This window comes from Sporothrix brasiliensis (genome assembly GCF_000820605.1).
Source record: "Sporothrix brasiliensis 5110 chromosome Unknown Cont18, whole genome shotgun sequence".
NCBI lineage: Eukaryota > Fungi > Ascomycota > Sordariomycetes > Ophiostomatales > Ophiostomataceae > Sporothrix > Sporothrix brasiliensis.
In genome coordinates this window covers 3,784,056-3,801,380 of record NW_024467137.1, presented here as the reverse complement: position 1 = coordinate 3,801,380, position 17,325 = coordinate 3,784,056, and the positions used below count along the sequence as shown (strand labels likewise).

Here is a 17,325-nt window from a genome sequence, read left to right as displayed (position 1 = left end):
CCTAACTAACCCTAACTAAACCCTAACTAAACTAACTAACCCTAACCCTAACCCTAACTAACCCTAACTAACCTCTAACCCTAACCCTAACCCTAACCCTAACCCTAACCCTAACCCTAAAACTAACCCTAACCCTAACCCTAACTAACTAACCCTAACCCTTAACCCTAACTAACAAATGAATACATCGGTGGTTTCTAGTCACTCAAGCCTCTCCAAAGCACACCCAGGTCCTAAATAAACATGGCAAACAGTCGTCGGAATTGTCTGCTCGTCTTTCGTTGTGATATTTAACCGACGGCCAAGACGACTCGACATCGACAACACCCATCTCCCATCCCACTCGCTTATCTCGATCTGTTGTCAAATAAGCGTATGGGCATGAATTGGGCCATATTCTGTTGTTTCTACTGGAATTCTCATTAAATCTATAAAAGCCTCATTTCCCGACTTCATCCCCTGGACTACAGCCAATAGCATCGTCAAGACCTATCCGACCAGCAACTATAACAGTAATAAGACCGGGCACCTTTTTTTAATAACCGTATTTAATTGTCCTGTCTATTAAGTAGGTGTTATTTAGAGTTACTGTCACTGCTACGTATCTAACCAACCCATAGCACTCTAACTAGTCTAAACCGTAAGATCGATAATCTCTTCTACAGTTACAGTATCCTCCAAGACCCGTTTATCTCGACTACGTGTCCAGTTGCCAGTCAAGACATTAGTTCCAACGAGGTTTCCGTCCTGGTCCACTTCCAGTGATCCGCAAATCTTTCCATCGATATCCACAACGGCTGTTTGGGCACCTGGCTTGGCCCCGTATGTGACAACTTCACAATCATTTGCATAGTCGTACACGGCACTGCGACCTGCTGTGTTGGTAGAACCGAGGACGAGAATGGTGTTATCACGAATATAGAGAGCTAGGGACCCAAATCCATGGCGTTCACGGAACCAGCCAGGGCCAATCCGGACCTTATTAGTAAAGAACGACGTCCAGCGGCCGCGCGGTAGGTAAAATTCTACCTCACCACCTTCCTCAAAAATAGGTGCCGCGAGGAGGCTGTTACCGATAAAAAATTGGCGGTCGAGGGTCCAGGCAGTAGGGTCATCGGGAAACTCAATACAAGTGGCGCGTACGCTTACAGGAAGACCGACGGCGACCGACTCGTGACTTTGGGCCAAGATGTAGGGTAGCAATCGGATCTTGAGTGCTGTCCAGCGCGCAAGTGTCGTGGTGGCACTACCAGGAGATCGGTCGTCATCATCAATAGTCCAGGGTACCCGATAGGAATTGCTGCCATGCAAACGACTGTGGCTGCAAAGTAGGCCAAAAGCAACCCACCGCTTGTATATCCAAGGCGGCGGTGAGCCCTCAAAGCCACCAATGTCGACGGACCAGAAACTGAATCCAGACAAGCCAAGCGACAAACCACCGCGCAGAGACTCGGCCATAGCAACAGCGGTACTCTCACAGTCACCGCCCCAGTGCAGGGGGAAGCGTTGCGTCCCGGCTGTAGCGGATCGAGCAAATAGGACGCCCTGGCCGGTTCTGAAACGAGCAATTAGGGCCTCATAGACAACACGGTTGTATTGCAGCGTGTAGTAGTTGTGCATCCGGGAAGGGTCAACGGAACGGTCGTGCCACTGGATGTCGCGTGTGGGAATGCGCTCGCCAAAGTCGGTTTTGATAGCATCAACACCAATGTCGAACAGCTTCTCAAGGCTGGCTGCATACCATGCACATGCGTCTAGGTTGGTGAAATCAACAAGTCCCATACCTGCCTGCCACATATCCCATTGCCAGATGTCCCCATTGGGACGGCGCAACAAGTAGCCCTTTTCGGCAGCATAGGAGAAAGCGGCCCCGTTTTGAGCAATGTATGGATTAATCCAGACGCAGACTTTGCGGCAGAGGCCCGAAGCCTTGAGGCGCGCAATTTGCCCGGCCGGGTCGGGAAAGCGCTCCGAGTCAAAAACAAAGTCAGTCCATGTGAAGGCACGCATCCAGAAGCAGTCAAAGTGGAAGACATCGACCTGCATGCCGCGGTCACGCATGCCACTCAGAAAGCTTTGGACGGTGGATTCGTCATAGTTTGTGGTGAAGCTAGTACTAAGCCAGAGGCCATAACTCCAGGGCGGCAGAATGTTTGGCTGGCCAGTGAGCAAAGAGTATCGGTGCAGCACGTCACGCGGAGTAGGTCCGTAAATCAGATACCATTTGAGGCGTTGACCACGCACAAGTGCCTCAACGCGAGAACAGCGCGCACTACCAACCTCGAGCTCAATGCGATCGGGCGTGTCAAGGAACACTCCGTACCCACGTGAACTCAACCAGAAGGGGATGTTCTTGTAGGCCTGCTCGCTACTGGTGCCACCGTCTGCATTCCAGAGTTGTACCTGCTGGCCGACCTTGTTGAACCCGCCGAATCGCTCGCCCAGTCCGTGAATAGACTCTCCCACGCCGAGGTCCGTCTGCGAGAAGATGTAGTGCGTCTTGTCACTCATAGTCTCTATTTGTTGCGGGTTCGATATGGCCGGACTAATTGCAAAGCCCACGCTTCGGTGGCTGAGAGAAGTCAGAGTGCGCCGACTCTCACCTGCTGCTACCGGGTGGAAACGGATACCAAACGCTCGGGAACCGTCCTCGTTATTCGTTGTTACCGTTGCGGCCACCGTTCCCGATGCCACGGTCGTGCTCAGTGCGTCTTTGGTCACCACTGCCTCGACTGCCAGCCGGCCATGAGGGAACAGTTCGAAGTTGGGGCCGCGGCGCAGTTCACCGTCCCAGTGCACAACTTCCACTGATACGATTCCATCAGACTCGGCCTCGATGGTGAGCGTCACAGTCGGCTGGTTGAGAGTGTCGCCGCGGGACCGGGTCTTACCCGTCGGGCACAGCAGCCGGATACCGCGCGGTGTTGAGGTTGTCTCGTATATTTCTTCGGCGTAGCTGACAGACATGCCCTCAGCCGTGTGCCACATTCCATCGCGAATCTTCATATTGGAGAAAAGGGGAGTGTTTGTCGAATGCAAGCGAGACGTTCCGGCCGGTGTATAGCGCGAAATGAAATGACATTGGCAGGACGGAAGAAACTCTTGTATCATACATCGGCTGAAAGAGAGGTCAGATCAGAGCCACGACCTACTGTCGGCGACGTGTAATTTGCAGTGGACCGCCGACACGAGTGATTCAGAATTTACAAAAAGTGAAGGCAACGGAAGTCACTAGTACCAAAAAATGGACAAAAAAAATAGCAAAAAATTACGACACGTTTTAATTTTCTCGCGAGCAGCGAATATTTCGCTCCAATCACAGAACGTATCAAAATATCATCCGGGAATAATAAGAAACGGATCGGCTCGCTGACGGAGTTGCGGTGCGGGGTAGGTGGACATTTCATGGACGCCACTCGGCTCTAAGGGCCGACGTAGAGCATCCCAACGTCGGCGTGATTAGAGTGACATCGCCAACTCGCCGATCAAAGACGAGAAGGTGATAGATTTCCGGTGGCGACATCTGGCAACTTGCGTTCGTTCACTACGCGTGTGCAATGTTTGCCAATGCACAGTCCTTAAGTAGTCTGGCACAACACGTTCCTGGTTTCTGGTGTCTGAGCATTTGATCGTTTTTGGGATTCCTGTGTCGCGCGAACAGACCAAACTGGACTCGATGTGTTGAACGCACCAAATTATGCTGTTGCCAAGGAAAATGACGAAAGCCGCCGTCCTCGAACACAGTGAGGTCCAGCTTGGCTACTTATCTAAGAGGCGAGGGAGCCTCGTTGTCTAAAATTCAAGGGACAGAAGCATTTCATTCTAGGCCTTACCGGTATAAGGACAGGGGCCCCGGATATATATTATTGACGGCGAACGTGTCGTATGGACTTCCGAGACCCTGGGACATTGTTTTGAAATGGGGGAAAGCAAAGGATGCAAAGTTGATTCGATCGTACATGTCCCCCGCCCAGTGTTAACCAATCAGCAAATAATACAGGGTAGCATGTCGTTTGGTAGGAATACCGGCCCGTGCGCCATTATCAAACAACATAACAAAACTCGTCGTTTTTTCATACAAAACCCCGCTGTGAAATCGAATAAAGTTACTGTAGTCGGTCTAACATGTACCGAGCAGCGGAGATAAACCGCCTTGGAAAATTTGCGTGACACGAAACATTGTAACAGGCTTCTCGTTTTATCTTACTGGCACGTTATATTCTGTGCTATATATTACCTGTGCCGTTACCAGGCATGTGTTTTATGCTTCATGACAACTATCGCCCCCTAAACGTCATTTTAGTATCGTATTCCAGAACTGTGGTTCCATTTCCGCCCGCCCGTCTGTGCAAACATGGCTGATATCGAAATCGGCACGCAGGCCGCACTGCACCTACAGGACAAATTAGGTGCCACGTCCCTGCTCGAGGCCAAGAAAGCATCCGATGCCGAGCACGAGGAGTCTACTTGGGTTGCCCTAAAGAGAAACCGCAAGGCTGTGCTTTGGTCGCTCATGGTTTCCATGTCCGTGGTTATGGAGGGCTATGACACAATCCTCATCAGCAATTTTATCGGCTATCCTAGCTTCGCAAAGAAATATGGAAATTATTATGGCCCTGATAGGGGCTACCTCATCTCCACGCCGTGGCAGCAAGGAATCAGCATGGGCAGCACGGTCGGCGCCATCTTCGGTACGTTCTCTGGACTTTAACGTCTCCATAGTTCATGTCGTAATCTGACTAGTTAGGCGGCATCATGAACGGTCAGTTGTGCACACGGTTTGGCTACAGAAAAGTCATGTGCATCTCCTTGGTTTTCATGGCTGCGTTTATCTTCATCACCTTCTTCGCCAACTCTCTCGCTGTACTACTCGTCGGCCAAATCTTGTGCGGCTTCTCTTGGGGTGTTTTCGCCACCGTCGGTCCGTCTTATGCCTCCGAAGTGTGTCCGACCAACCTGCGCGCGTACCTGACGACTTACGTGAATCTCTGCTGGGCCATCGGACAGTTGATTGCTGCCGGTGTCATGGAAAGCCTGATTAACCGCTCGGATCAGTGGTCCTACCGCATCCCTTTCGCCATTCAGTGGCTTTGGCCTTTGCCTTTAACTATTGGCTGCTACCTCATGCCAGAGAGCCCTTGGTACCTTGTCGGCCGCGATCGAATTGAAGAAGCCAAACAGAGCCTCCGTCGGCTTACATCCGACCGCACCAACGATCAGCTTAACGGCCAGCTGGCCATGATTCTTCACACAATCAAGATGGAATCTGAAGTCACAGCCGGCACTAGTTACTTGGAGTGCTTCAAGGGCAGCGACTTGCGGCGCACCGAGATTGCTTGCCTTGCCTTTGCAGGTCAGATCCTCTCTGGCAGCACGTTTGCATATGTAAGTCTTTGCCCGTCCTTGTCGGTCACGATTCGTTCAGTACTTTAATTACGTCATTTTCCTCGTCCAATGTTAACAAAACCAGGTCCCAACATACTTCTTTGAAAATGCCGGCCTTAGTCCCGATGACGCGTATAAGCTGAATCTTGGCACCACTTCGATTGCCTTTGTGGGCACCATACTGTCTTGGTGGCTTATTGCCTATATTGGCCGCCGCTCGATTTACCTTGGTGGCCAGGTTATCACGCTCGTATTGCTTTTACTCATCGGTATCGTCAGTGTGTCTTCTCACACCAAGGGCGCTCTGTGGGCGCAGTCTGCCCTGTGCATCCTCTGGGTACTGTGTTACGCGATGACTTTGGGCCCTATCGCCTACTCGTTTATCGCAGAAATCTCCTCCGCCCGCCTTCGACCATTGACAGTGTGTCTCGCACGTACATTCTATCAGATTGTCAACATCTTCTCGCAGGTTGTCGAGCCGCAGTTTATGAATCCCACAGCGCTTAATGCCAAGGGTAAGACTGCGTTCTTTTGGGCCGGTACGGGTGTGCTTATGCTGGTCTGGGCTTATTTCCGTCTTCCGGAACCAAATGGCCGCACTTACGAAGAGCTTGACATTCTGTTTCGCCGCGGTGTTTCTGCACGCAAGTTTACAATTGAGAAGGTCGATGCTTACGAGGAGGTAAACAACCTGACAAAGATGGAGGAGGTAGTGGAGCACCAAGAAGACGCGACACAAATCAAGTCGAGGTAGATAAAGGGTATCCACCAAATTTAAATCTGTGTAGTAAGATCGTCGACTTTTTTCCGTTTCCCGGTAGTCTTCATTCGTCGAAGTGTATTATTTTACCTTGCATAAACATTTGTTTAGTTAAAGCTTAGTTCTTCACTTAACCTCACCATAATATACCACTTACACCGTGTCCTTTTCAACTAAACGAGTTACTTATGTGTCACTTCTTATGACACGTGGGGCAACAAGGCCCACGTCTAACGGTTACTTCCAGGCGGCTGACGTATTCCTAGATGGCGTTGATGGCCACGTAGTGGTTGAGTTGCGCCTTGATTCAACTGTTTAAAAATGAAACTCTAGATATTGTTAAGCAGATTCCCGTGCGTGATGTTATCGTGTAAGGTCTTGTTGGCGACGACGGGGGATCTTTAAACCCTAGTTTACGTTAGTGTGCTGCCTTGTTTCTTCGTGTTACTCGCTGAGATTTGGAATGGTCCGCGTTCCCTGCTCCGCGATGCGGTACGCCAGCACGCGGTCTAGGACTGCTTCATCTTGTCGAGGCGGGCTGTATTGTTCACGCCGCGCGCTGCAGCATCTCTGTGGATCTGGTTGACATGGTTTGTGATTAGCAGCGTCGTCCCCCCTCAGACATGGACGGTGCTGCCCGTGTCCGGAATCACAACGGATATCAGGGTTTCAAGTCCTCGTAGCTCCCGTAGTTTGCATCGGCAAGCTTCTTCACCGTACAAAAGGTAAGATGTAAAGTAGATTATATAGAACATGTCTTCAAAATTTCAAGTTATTGGCCGTCTGACAAGTCAGTCCCATGTCTCAGGGTCTAGAGGATCATTTCTCTCTCTATAGGTAGCGTCAAATGGCATTCGGACCGTATGTGCACGAGCCCATTCCTGGATCTTGTCGAAGCGCTTACAAGTGTGTAGGACGGTGCCCCGTTCCATGTGTCGGTGCCGGTCCTCGTCCCAGCTCCACGTCAACGAACTGATGTCGGCGCTACACATAAGAGACTGCCGGATGGCATCAATGCAGTGCTCGATATGATGTGGCCCGAGTAGCTCGTCCTCATCACCAGTATGAAGGCCGGGTGTGTGTGGTTCGTAGTATTCGGGATGCAGCGCTTTACGGACCATGTTCTAGATAGGCGACAATGTTATCGGAATATTCATAGCGCATTTGGGGGTGAGTCAGTTTATCGACATACAAGGCAGTGTAGCTGGTGAAACACGTCTAGCTCGACGAGATATCGTCTCTGTTTGTCATGAGGAAATAGGATTGTCTTGTTGGGCAGTCGTGCGGCCATGTCCTTTGTGATCAGGTTGATGCCCACTAAGAATAAAATTAAAATAATGCATCAAAGAATTGGTGTGAGCGAACAAATGCAACATAACCTACTCTCGTACAGACCATTCCAACGTCGGTCTAGCTCTGGAGATGGTTTGCCTTGGTATTCGGTCTCGTCGCCGTCCAGGCCAAGGCGAAATTTGCGAACTTCGTATTCAACGACATCCTGCGCCGGGCCTTTTTATTTGATTCGCATTAGGAACGAAGACAGCGAAATGACTGCAGAAATAAAGAATGAGAATACATACTATAAAGCAGACTTTCGTGACACTCTCCGTTCAATGCGCATCTTGGTGAGCCCTGTCGCTGCATTAGATACAGGACGACAATGAACAGGAGAAAAGATAAGCACCAGGGCGCAGCGTAAATCCATGATATCTTTCTCGTTTTGGTCTTCCGCAAACGTCTAGACATATCCATTTCAACGTCCTGGTCGGTATCTAGGCCATGGTTATGCCTGCCCTGAAATAGGTGGCGGTGGTGATCCATATTTTCTTTATTAATTGGCTGAGTAAAACAAAACTCACGAATGCGAGAGCTTACTTATTTCAGTCTCGTCGTGAATAAGTCACCCTAAAATTACTACTATTTCAGTATAAATACCTCATCTGGATTCCTCTACCGACGCATGATGACAATTCAATTCGCGGCGCAGCAATTTCATCGGCCATCACAAGAACACGGCACATACGCCGCCATAACCGCCTCGGAAATTATGGTTATTTCCTATTGCTACTCTCACTCTACTATTCTTTGACAAATAATATAGGAGTGCTGAAAATACAGCAATAGTCAGAAAATAAAAAAGTCACAAGCAATTCACATTGCGCATTATGTAGAGCATCGCGTTCTCGCTAATACAACCTGATTCCGTTCTAATTCACTAGGGAGGTATACGTATACATAGGGAACTAAACTACGGTGGCGCTATTGGACGATTACAACACAAGAAAAACGAGTGTTGCCAAGCATGGAGCTTCTGACTACATTATCGTAGTTCTAAAGGGCCTATCAAAATGTTAATGACTAGATGAAAAGTGGAAGTTTCTGGTATACAAGCTCACCTGAGATACAGACCAAGGATCTAGCAGGCAATGCCGCGCTTGGAATTGACCTCGGCGCTCCATTGAGAACGAAGCGAGTAGCAGTCGGGCGCGGCTTCGTCCCGTTTGTCCAGCAAAGCAGCTGCTTCGGTCACGGTATCGAGACCACTCACGGAAGCAGACTCCTTGATGTCGTCCTGGGCCTTTTGTCCCCAGGCGCTTCGAAGAAAGTAGCTTCGCTTGTCCAAAGCAGTTTCCGGGTTCGCATAGTGGGCCATGGGTATGGAGATGGCTCCGACAACGAGCAGGGAAACGGGAAACGTGATCGTGACGAACTTCATTTTTGACGATATAAGGCTGAATCTATTTCGAATCTTAATTTTGTTTTTTGTGCTTGTAGTTGCAGCGTTTCATCTTTTGAAAATAGGACGAAGGGTGAGCGGCGTATGATTTGTATTTTATGTTCACTGTTATTCTTGTTAATGAGGGGCTTGTCTTTCTTTCCTGTCACTCCTGATTTATTCCCTTTAAAAAAATGTATGTTGAGCTGACCGACACTTCTTTGATTGAGGTCTATACTGGTGATTACAAGACCGTGATTGAGGTTGCTCCAACGATGTACCAGGAATGCTGTAGCACGCACAGCCAGGTCTAAATGATATCCGTACTATTTTAAACTTTGTCGATGACACCTTCCGTTTTCGGTGCCCCTTACCACCCCCCAAACCCCCCAAATGGTTTGCGTGTGATGCGTAGGTTTTAGTCCACGTATGGATGTAATAAAAGTTTGCAGATATGAAAATAAAAAAATAAAAAATTTAGATTCTGAAAACAAACAATAAATATTTAGGTGACGTACTGTCTGTTGGCGCCACCGTCAGTTCAGCCGTTGCGCCGCCATTAGACAGACAAAAATCACATGATACGAGTGGCAACCCTGCAGGACCTTGCTGCCGTGTGAGTTTCTGGCTGTTGGTTGTTGGCGACTTGTTGACCGGCTATTTATCGTCCGTTAATATCGCCTTTACAGGCGATGACCATGCAGGACCTTGCTGCCGTATGAGTTTCAGTATGTTGGTTGTTGGCGAATTTTGGCCGGCTATTCATCGTTTCCTAATTTTACATTTCGAAAAACCATTGAATTTTATCAGTCTGAGATGCATTTTTGGCTCGATTGCCGCCATGTCCTTGGGGCGCCTACTTACAAGGTATCATTAGCGGTCTCGAATTCGGCATCAGACTCCCGGCCGTGCGCCGAATAGCCAGCCGCCCATACTTGAATCTTGTCGAAGTTCTTACACACGTGTGCCACATCTACATGCGGTACATTGGTCTTGGTCGCGACGTCCCATGCCCAGGTCAAAACGCTTGTGTCTGCATTGCACATGAGTGATTGTCGAATCGAGTCCACGCAGTGGTCAATGTGGTCCATCCCGAACAGCTCTTCGTCGGTTTCATCGTGCCGCGCGAAATTTCTGTCCTGTAACACTGTGTGGCTTTTGTAATAGTCTGGTCGAAGAGCCATTCGAATCATATTCTGAGAACGTGTCAGCAGTACCCCAGTTTATTTCTTCGGCTAATGCTAATTTTGTTATCGTACCAAGCAATGTAGTTGGTGAAAAACATCCAGCGATATAATGTAGCGACCCTGTTCATCGTGGGGGAATGGAATTGTCATGTTTGGTAGCCGCAATGCTGCGTCCAGGGGGATAAGGCTCGGTATTCCGGCTAGAAGATGTAAATATTAGCTACTCGTGGGTTCGCTATTTAAAACTTAAGACAAATAACGACCACTTCTAACCACTGTAGAGATCCCTCCAGAGCTTGTCAAGTTCCGGAGATGGTGCTGCCTGGTAGGGTGTCTGCTTATCACCGAAACCCAACTGGAAGGTGCGTACTTCATATTCGATGGCATCTTTAACAGGGGCTGTACAAGAGCTCGTCAGCATGAAGAATGATGGTTGCGGTATTAATGGCTGCATATTGGTTTTTCGTACTGTACAATAAGTGCGCGGGGCACAATTCCCGTCTAGGAAGCGGCAGAATGTGCTGTGAGAGAAGTAGACAAACAACCAACAGCCAGGCGATGCAGTTGGAGACCACAACGACATAATGGAGCCGCGGAGTATGCAACGTTGCGGACTGGCACCACTCTGTGCCTCTTTCAAGCTGATTCTCGCTTGAGGAGTGGCCCAATAAGTGCTCTTTTAGTTCGTCGTTTCGGGCCGAGTCCATTGTTGTGTGTGTACTGTTGTAGCTGTGAAATGTAGTATTTAGATACAGGGAAGCGGGTACTGTTCTTCGAAAATGGCAGACGGGGACAGGCGCCGATATAAATATACCTGACGGCGATAAAGTGAGGCCCGATTATTTTCAAAAGGGAGAAAAAATATCTGCCGCTTTGTTCCAATAGTTGTTTCACTAATTAAAAACAACATATACAAAAGCCTTTCCGACAGAGGGGAGGGAGTGTCGTCAGCTAGGGTAATGTAGATATATTAAGATTGCCGACAAAATTCAAGTACAAAACGTAACTCCAAAGAGTTCTTCAACTTGTAGCATTCTCTCTCGATGATGCCAGTTTCAGACCATTCAAAGGTTTTCATGATGGCGCCCAAGAACTACGAGATCCTGCCTTCTATTAATGAACAAGGAAGTCCCACCGTCGACAGTCCACCGAACAAACGGCAGTCGTGGCTTGGAAGAGGACTGAGGTTCTTCCTCTTCGAATTAGCTCATATTATTTTACTTTTCTTGTTACTAAACGCCATCTGGTCGCGCCCCTCGTGGCGAAGAGATACTGATTTTACCTGTGAGATTCTAATTTTTACTCAACAAAATGCGTTTTGAAATTTGCTTCGCCTTTTGTTGGACACTCAGTACTAAGTTCACAAAGACGACGATCTGAAGGATTACAAAAGCACAGAAGTGTTTGATCTCTGGGGGTATCGGCGTGAAAATGCAAACGAGACCTTGTGGGACGACATATTTCCGAATGGCGAGGGTCTGATCAGCATTCCACGAAATAATAACCTAAATGCTTCTCAAACTTCCCGAGCATCGCCTCTTGACGACGGCCACTTAATTTATCAGGTTGGAGTCTTCCACCACCTTCACTGCCTGGTATGTCTACCACCCCCCTATTCTTAGCTTGTTAACTTAACTAACCGCGATCTAACTGCCAGAGAGCCATTAAATGGGCCCTGGAGGGCATCTCCGTGCCACCGTTGCCCGGCATCTCAAACCCCGGTGACCCCATGGACCACCCGCTGCACTGTGTTGATTGGATCCGGCAGGCTCTGATGTGTAACGTGGATCTGTCTCTGGATGCCACTGAGGATTTCTGGACGTTTGGTCATGAAAGCCGCCACAACTGCCGTGACTTTAATGCTGTGCTTTCATGGACCGAGGAGAACCGTTACCAGGGCTCGCTCGCAGATCTGCGGAAAATAACCCCAGCAATGCCCGCACCGTGGTTACAGGATTAAACGATGGTTGTCGAAATAATTGTACTTTGTTGTTGTCTCATTTGCGTCGTATTTTACATTTACGATTATCTCTCTTTTTACATGTTCTCTAAACGATACATGTAATAACATCCCAGGTCTCTGTTTACCACTGCGTAATCTAAAGATATAAAATAATCCATGAGACACCGAGTAGTAAAGCTGCGGATGCGGCATGTGAGTCGGACACGCCGAAACAACCCGTGTAGTCATTTTTTCATACTCACGCACGTCTTATTCCCTGTCGTAATTATTAGTATTAAATTATTATTTAAATACCCGGGCATAATTTACCGCTGTAGCACCCTTTCTAATATATAAATTAATGAAAGGGCAGTTTCGCGCCGTGTGACAGTCATCAGATTCAAAATTCATATAAACTAAGTTTTATCATAATCCCCTCCTCGTTCTTTACTACTTCTCTCCCTTTTAATATTTTTCACTATTCTTCATCCTCGGTTTTATACAGCCACATAAGAGCCCAACACCGCACGCCAATACCAACAAAATGCCTGCTAAGAAAACTCTTACGATCTCGGCCGAGACCAAGGCGTGGATCCATGACATCCTCCAATCCGAATTTAGTCGCCAAGTAGAGTCCGTCGAGCTTCAGTTGGGCTCTAACAATACCCAGGTGTATACCGTGACCATTGCCCCTGGGTCGAACGTCAGGACGAATAATACCAGTACCCGGACCGCAAGAAGCACATACGGCGTACAAATGGAACGCGTTCCGCAACCTGGAACGGAGACCCTGCCTGCCGACACCACGACCGTTATTCTTCGCTTCACTGACGCGGGAGCGGATCTCAACGACACCGTCCAGGTGCAAAACGAGGTGGCGGCTTATTCTCTCGCCCGCGTCGCCCTGGCGTCGCTCGATGAGCCCGTCACGCCCCGTATTTACGGATGGCGTTCTGTGAATTTGGACACAAAGGTCTCTGGCTGGATCCTGCAAGAGCGCAAGCGCGGCGTGGGACTGAATGATGAGGTGTTCAAAAAACTAGATCGTGCCGCCAAGAACTCTGTCTTGACAGACATCGCCAGGATTTTTCACCTATTACAGCAGTACAAGCTTCCGGTATCAGTTGTTGGTTACGGTGGTCTCAACTTTGATGACGATGGCCGGGTTATTACGGGACCGACGACTATCCACGGCGCGACGAAAGCATGTGCCACGTATCGCGAACTATGCTATCAGTGCGTGACAGCGAGTAATTCAACCCCAGCGGAAATGACATACTAACACCAACAGGTATTTACGAACACAAATTCAGAGAATGGATATGTGTGACGTCGTGCAGGGCTGGCAGGATGCACCGGACTTGCGCGCCCGTATTGACGCCTTTGTCGAGCGGGGCTTCCAACCTCTCCTCGAACGGTCTATTGAGGCAAACCCGCGCCCTGTGCTTGTTCACGGTGATATGAGTATGTTCATCCAAATCGCATAAAACTATTGGATGCACGACACTAACGGCGGAAAAAGACCTGCAGAATTTCCTCTACGATCCCCAGACGAGCCGCATCACGGCACTAGTCGACTGGAGCTTCAGTCACGTGGCCTCACTGTATGACGAGTACTTTTACTCGTTTCCGGAGCTGTTCCACATCGTGACGCCCGAGGACCCAACGTCGCCCTCCAATGCCATTCGACGTGCCCTTCTGCACGGACTGGTTTCTGTGTCCGACGAAGACAAAGCCGGCGTGCCGATGGCGGACTGGACGTTGATTGAACAGACCAACGCCGCATTTGTTGTAGAAGGCGTCATACGGCCGGTAGACCTGATGCCGGGCATTGATACGCTCTCGGATCTTTACTGGTTCATTCAAAATCTCAGTCCGGGCATGTTTTATATGTCACGCGTACGGGCCAAAATGGGACCACAACGGATCCAAGCTGTGAAGCGCAACGCAAAAGACTCACTGGAGCAAACTCTGAAGCGGTGGGAATATTAAGCTAGTGTTATTTATACGTATTGATCTTCCATGCCAGTCCGTTTCTATGTACTGGCATGACGTGTTTCCAAAGTGTAAATTTTGGTAGAATCGAATCCTATTGTCAATCCATATGTCAATGTGTATAATAATTCCGTAATGGTAACAGCTGGAAAAATGTGACAAGTATAGGCTCTTATACACAACACTTCTTGTGTATTTGAAGGCTACGTATTCTCCAGTCCCTTTCCCTTACCCCCGGAAGAAAAAATAGACCGACCAAAGTAAGTACTTTAGCTTAATTAATTGCTAATGTAGGAACAATACCAGTAATACCTACCGGAAATGTATCTACCCTTAGTTGACTGTTGACAGATCTCCAAACGACCCTTTAAACCCATTCTGCTCCAGATACACGCGGAAGCGAGTATCCTCGTTCTCCAGCTCCTTGTCCATGGACGGGATCAAAAACCATGAGATGAGACCGCCAACCGTAGCAAATGCCGCACCAATGAGGAAAACACCCTGGATACCTTTCTCGGCGTCGGGGAACGAGTTCTGGATTGGTGTGAACACCTGTGTGCCAATTGCGGCGCCGGCTTTGCCCACAGCTGCTGCGAGACCCAGAAAGTGACCACGCAGGGGCGTAGGAAACGATTCAGCACCACAAAGAAATGTTGCCACCTGTCTGCCCGTTAGTGTTTATTCAATATTGTTTGCAGTTGAATGGCTGGTAGATACGTACGCCGGGACCCATCTCGCCCAACGCATTGAAAATGCCATAAAGCACTACAAAGAGAGGGAAAACGGATTGGATAGGACCGAGGGCGCCACCAATGATAAATCCCAAAATGGCCCACAGGAAAAACCCCAGAGTCATCGTCTGCTTGCGGCCGATCCGGTCCATGAGTAGACCGCCAACAAGGCACCCGGGGAGATAGAAGCAGTTGATAACAGTTCCGAAGCCGATGTTTTGTGTAATTGTGTTGTTTGGATTCAATGTGGACACGATGGATGAGCTGAAAATACCAAACGGGTAGGTCTGGGTGTTTGCAACGGGTAAGCGTGGGTCGGAAAAGAAGGGGACGATGGAGCCATTGCGCCCTGGGCTAGCAGATACGTACCACAAAGTCGTACATGAACCAAGCCAGCGACGTCCCAAGCATAGGCTTCCAATAACGCTTGATCACTAGCAGGTATGGGATGTCTTTCTTCATAGCATGCTTTCGGTACTGGGTTGACTGGAACCGGCTGAGGCGGAAAAATACGAGTGTTACGGGCAAGATGAATCCGAGACCAAAGCAGACGCGCCACACACCGTCACCAAGGTTCTGGTGGTACGCAGCCAAGACGACCAGCGCCACGATGCCCGCAACGACGAAGCCAAAGTCGATCGCAAAGTCTGTTGCGACAGCCACAAGCATACCTCGCCGACGGCGGCCATACGCGGTCTCGTCGGACGCCTCTGTGCTGCCCGTGCCGCATGTGGGATATTCACCTATATATGTTCATCCGGTGTGAGTTACATTATATAAGCGGGAAGAAATGGACAAAGAGGTTGTATTGACGTACCACCAGCACCGAAGCCTGAGACGCCTCGGCCAATGATCATCATCCAGAGCATGCCAAGATCTGTCGTTCCGTGTGCAGCCGTTGCGATGATAATGCCGAGCACGAGGAAAAGCGTGGCAAAGATAATGCCGGTACGACGGCCGAGTCGGTCAATTGCATAGCCAAAAAATAGCATACCAAAGATCTCGCCGATGAGGTACGCATTGGAAAGCCGCGTTTTGATAACACTGGTGAAGGCTACCGGGTAAAGCTCTGCTAGGATAAGGTTCATATATCCAATAATCTGCGCATTGTAACCATCCGAAAACAACGCCACACCGCTGACCACAACCGTGGTAATGGAAGAACGTTTTGTGATGCGGTCGGCGACATTCCCCTCTGCTGGTAGTTCATTGTCGATAGCTTCGTTGACCACCATGGTTGTTTTGGGTTCGGAACCAAATTCGTCCATTGTATTCGAGATGCGAGTTGAGGAAATATTAGCCAGAATTAAGCTTGAGATGTAAGCGAGAGGTTGAATTATGTGCGGTGACTGAAATTGCAAGCTCGAGACTTATGCTTCGAGCTTAAGTAGTTGAGAAACGTCCACCGGGTACCAAGATGTATGTCGAGTCGATGTTGTGACCATCACACTGTCTGCAAGGAAGCCATTCGGTTCTGCGAATGCCCCAATCATCTTTCAAGAAACAACATCGGTTGCGAGAGCATGGTGAGCTTACCAGCGCTATCCAAGCCCACGTGGGTATATTTATTGGGTGCTCATTCACAGTTACGTTTTCCAAGATGGTCGCCAGATAAAATGCACTTTACATAAGCGGGACAAGTGCGACTCTGTCCCATATTTTAGTGCCGTTGATCTTAGCGACGTGCAATGCAAGCGACGGCCATTAGCCGAATAAGCGACAGCCAAACAGGAGTCCTCGTTTCCACAAAAGTGTGACGAAAAACGGGGCATAACAAGCATATTTACGACGAAGCATTCAACGTCAGTCTATCAACCGTATTTGGAAGAAAATTTACTTATGACAACTTATCTTGTCGAGTGCGTGCGTTGTATAAAGATTTATATTGGACATGCCATCGCATTTTCCGCTCCAATTTGAAGAACACACACACACACACACCTACACAAGCATCCATTTTCTAAACAAGCACATTTGGTCGTTTCATTCCTGCCCCTTTTCGCCTATCTCTCCCTTCGATTACCTTATTCCGCCACCATGGTTCTAGACGACGACCAAATTGCCTTCTTTAAGGAAAACGGATATCTTATTGTTCGTGATTTCCTATCTTCCGAACAAGTCGCGGATATACAACGCTGGGCCCAGGAAGTTCATGACTGGGTGCCAACGGAAACATCCCAGTTCATGCCCTATGAGGTCAGATTTTATCTATTCTTTGTTTTACAAACTAAATCGTTTAATATCTAACACGTTTACAGGAGGTCAACGACAAAGGCCATACTGTTCTCTGCCGGACGGAAAATTTCGCAGACTGCCACCAAGGATTTAAAGAATTGCTTCGAGGTTCTACGCTGCAGGATCTCTTGCAATGCCTTTCTGGACAGCCTATGCAATTGTTCAAAGAGAAAATCAACTACAAGCTATCAGGAAGCGGTATGAACGACGGAAACGTTGCGCGTGGTAATGTCGATGGGAGTTGCCTGGGGTGCGGATTACTAACGAGCTACAGGTGGCTTTGCGCCTCATATCGATGCGGTTGCCTACACTCACATCAAGCGTGTCAAGCATCTGACAATTCTTTTGAGTGTGGACCCATCAAGCCTTCGGAA

At 48.8% G+C, this 17,325-nt stretch overlaps 7 protein-coding genes across 7 annotated transcripts; 3 read left to right on the top strand and 4 right to left on the bottom strand.

The window, feature by feature from the left end:
- Positions 1-633: 633 nt before the first annotated feature.
- On the bottom strand, positions 634-3,006 carry SPBR_01386 (family 31 glucosidase; the record flags this gene model as incomplete). Its single annotated transcript, XM_040759697.1, has 1 exon — positions 634-3,006. The coding sequence occupies one exon, from the start codon at positions 3,004-3,006 to the stop codon at positions 634-636; it is 2,373 nt and encodes a 790-aa protein (XP_040620005.1).
- Positions 3,007-4,354: 1,348 nt separating this feature from the next.
- SPBR_01552 (MFS transporter, SP family, general alpha glucoside:H+ symporter) lies at positions 4,355-6,139 on the top strand (the record flags this gene model as incomplete). Its single annotated transcript, XM_040759862.1, has 3 exons — positions 4,355-4,691; positions 4,748-5,385; positions 5,471-6,139. The coding sequence occupies 3 exons, from the start codon at positions 4,355-4,357 to the stop codon at positions 6,137-6,139; spliced, it is 1,644 nt and encodes a 547-aa protein (XP_040620004.1).
- A 450-nt stretch (positions 6,140-6,589) lies between these two features.
- SPBR_09083 (uncharacterized protein) lies at positions 6,590-7,766 on the bottom strand (the record flags this gene model as incomplete). Its single annotated transcript, XM_040767209.1, has 5 exons — positions 6,590-6,723; positions 7,050-7,269; positions 7,338-7,462; positions 7,529-7,643; positions 7,749-7,766. 5 exons carry the CDS (start codon positions 7,764-7,766, stop codon positions 6,590-6,592), a joined length of 612 nt encoding a protein of 203 aa, XP_040620003.1.
- Positions 7,767-8,561: 795 nt separating this feature from the next.
- SPBR_02141 (uncharacterized protein) lies at positions 8,562-8,861 on the bottom strand (the record flags this gene model as incomplete). Its single annotated transcript, XM_040760448.1, has 1 exon — positions 8,562-8,861. The coding sequence occupies one exon, from the start codon at positions 8,859-8,861 to the stop codon at positions 8,562-8,564; it is 300 nt and encodes a 99-aa protein (XP_040620002.1).
- A 2,916-nt stretch (positions 8,862-11,777) lies between these two features.
- Positions 11,778-12,008, top strand: SPBR_02150 (uncharacterized protein; the record flags this gene model as incomplete). The annotated part of the gene is made up of 1 exon (XM_040760457.1): positions 11,778-12,008. The coding sequence occupies one exon, from the start codon at positions 11,778-11,780 to the stop codon at positions 12,006-12,008; it is 231 nt and encodes a 76-aa protein (XP_040620001.1).
- Positions 12,009-12,534: 526 nt separating this feature from the next.
- Positions 12,535-13,982, top strand: SPBR_01680 (uncharacterized protein; the record flags this gene model as incomplete). Its single annotated transcript, XM_040759990.1, has 3 exons — positions 12,535-13,226; positions 13,282-13,432; positions 13,521-13,982. The coding sequence occupies 3 exons, from the start codon at positions 12,535-12,537 to the stop codon at positions 13,980-13,982; spliced, it is 1,305 nt and encodes a 434-aa protein (XP_040620000.1).
- A 336-nt stretch (positions 13,983-14,318) lies between these two features.
- SPBR_01592 (uncharacterized protein) lies at positions 14,319-15,984 on the bottom strand (the record flags this gene model as incomplete). Its single annotated transcript, XM_040759902.1, has 4 exons — positions 14,319-14,519; positions 14,707-15,003; positions 15,086-15,459; positions 15,534-15,984. The coding sequence occupies 4 exons, from the start codon at positions 15,982-15,984 to the stop codon at positions 14,319-14,321; spliced, it is 1,323 nt and encodes a 440-aa protein (XP_040619999.1).
- Between the last annotated feature and the right edge of the window lie 1,341 nt (positions 15,985-17,325).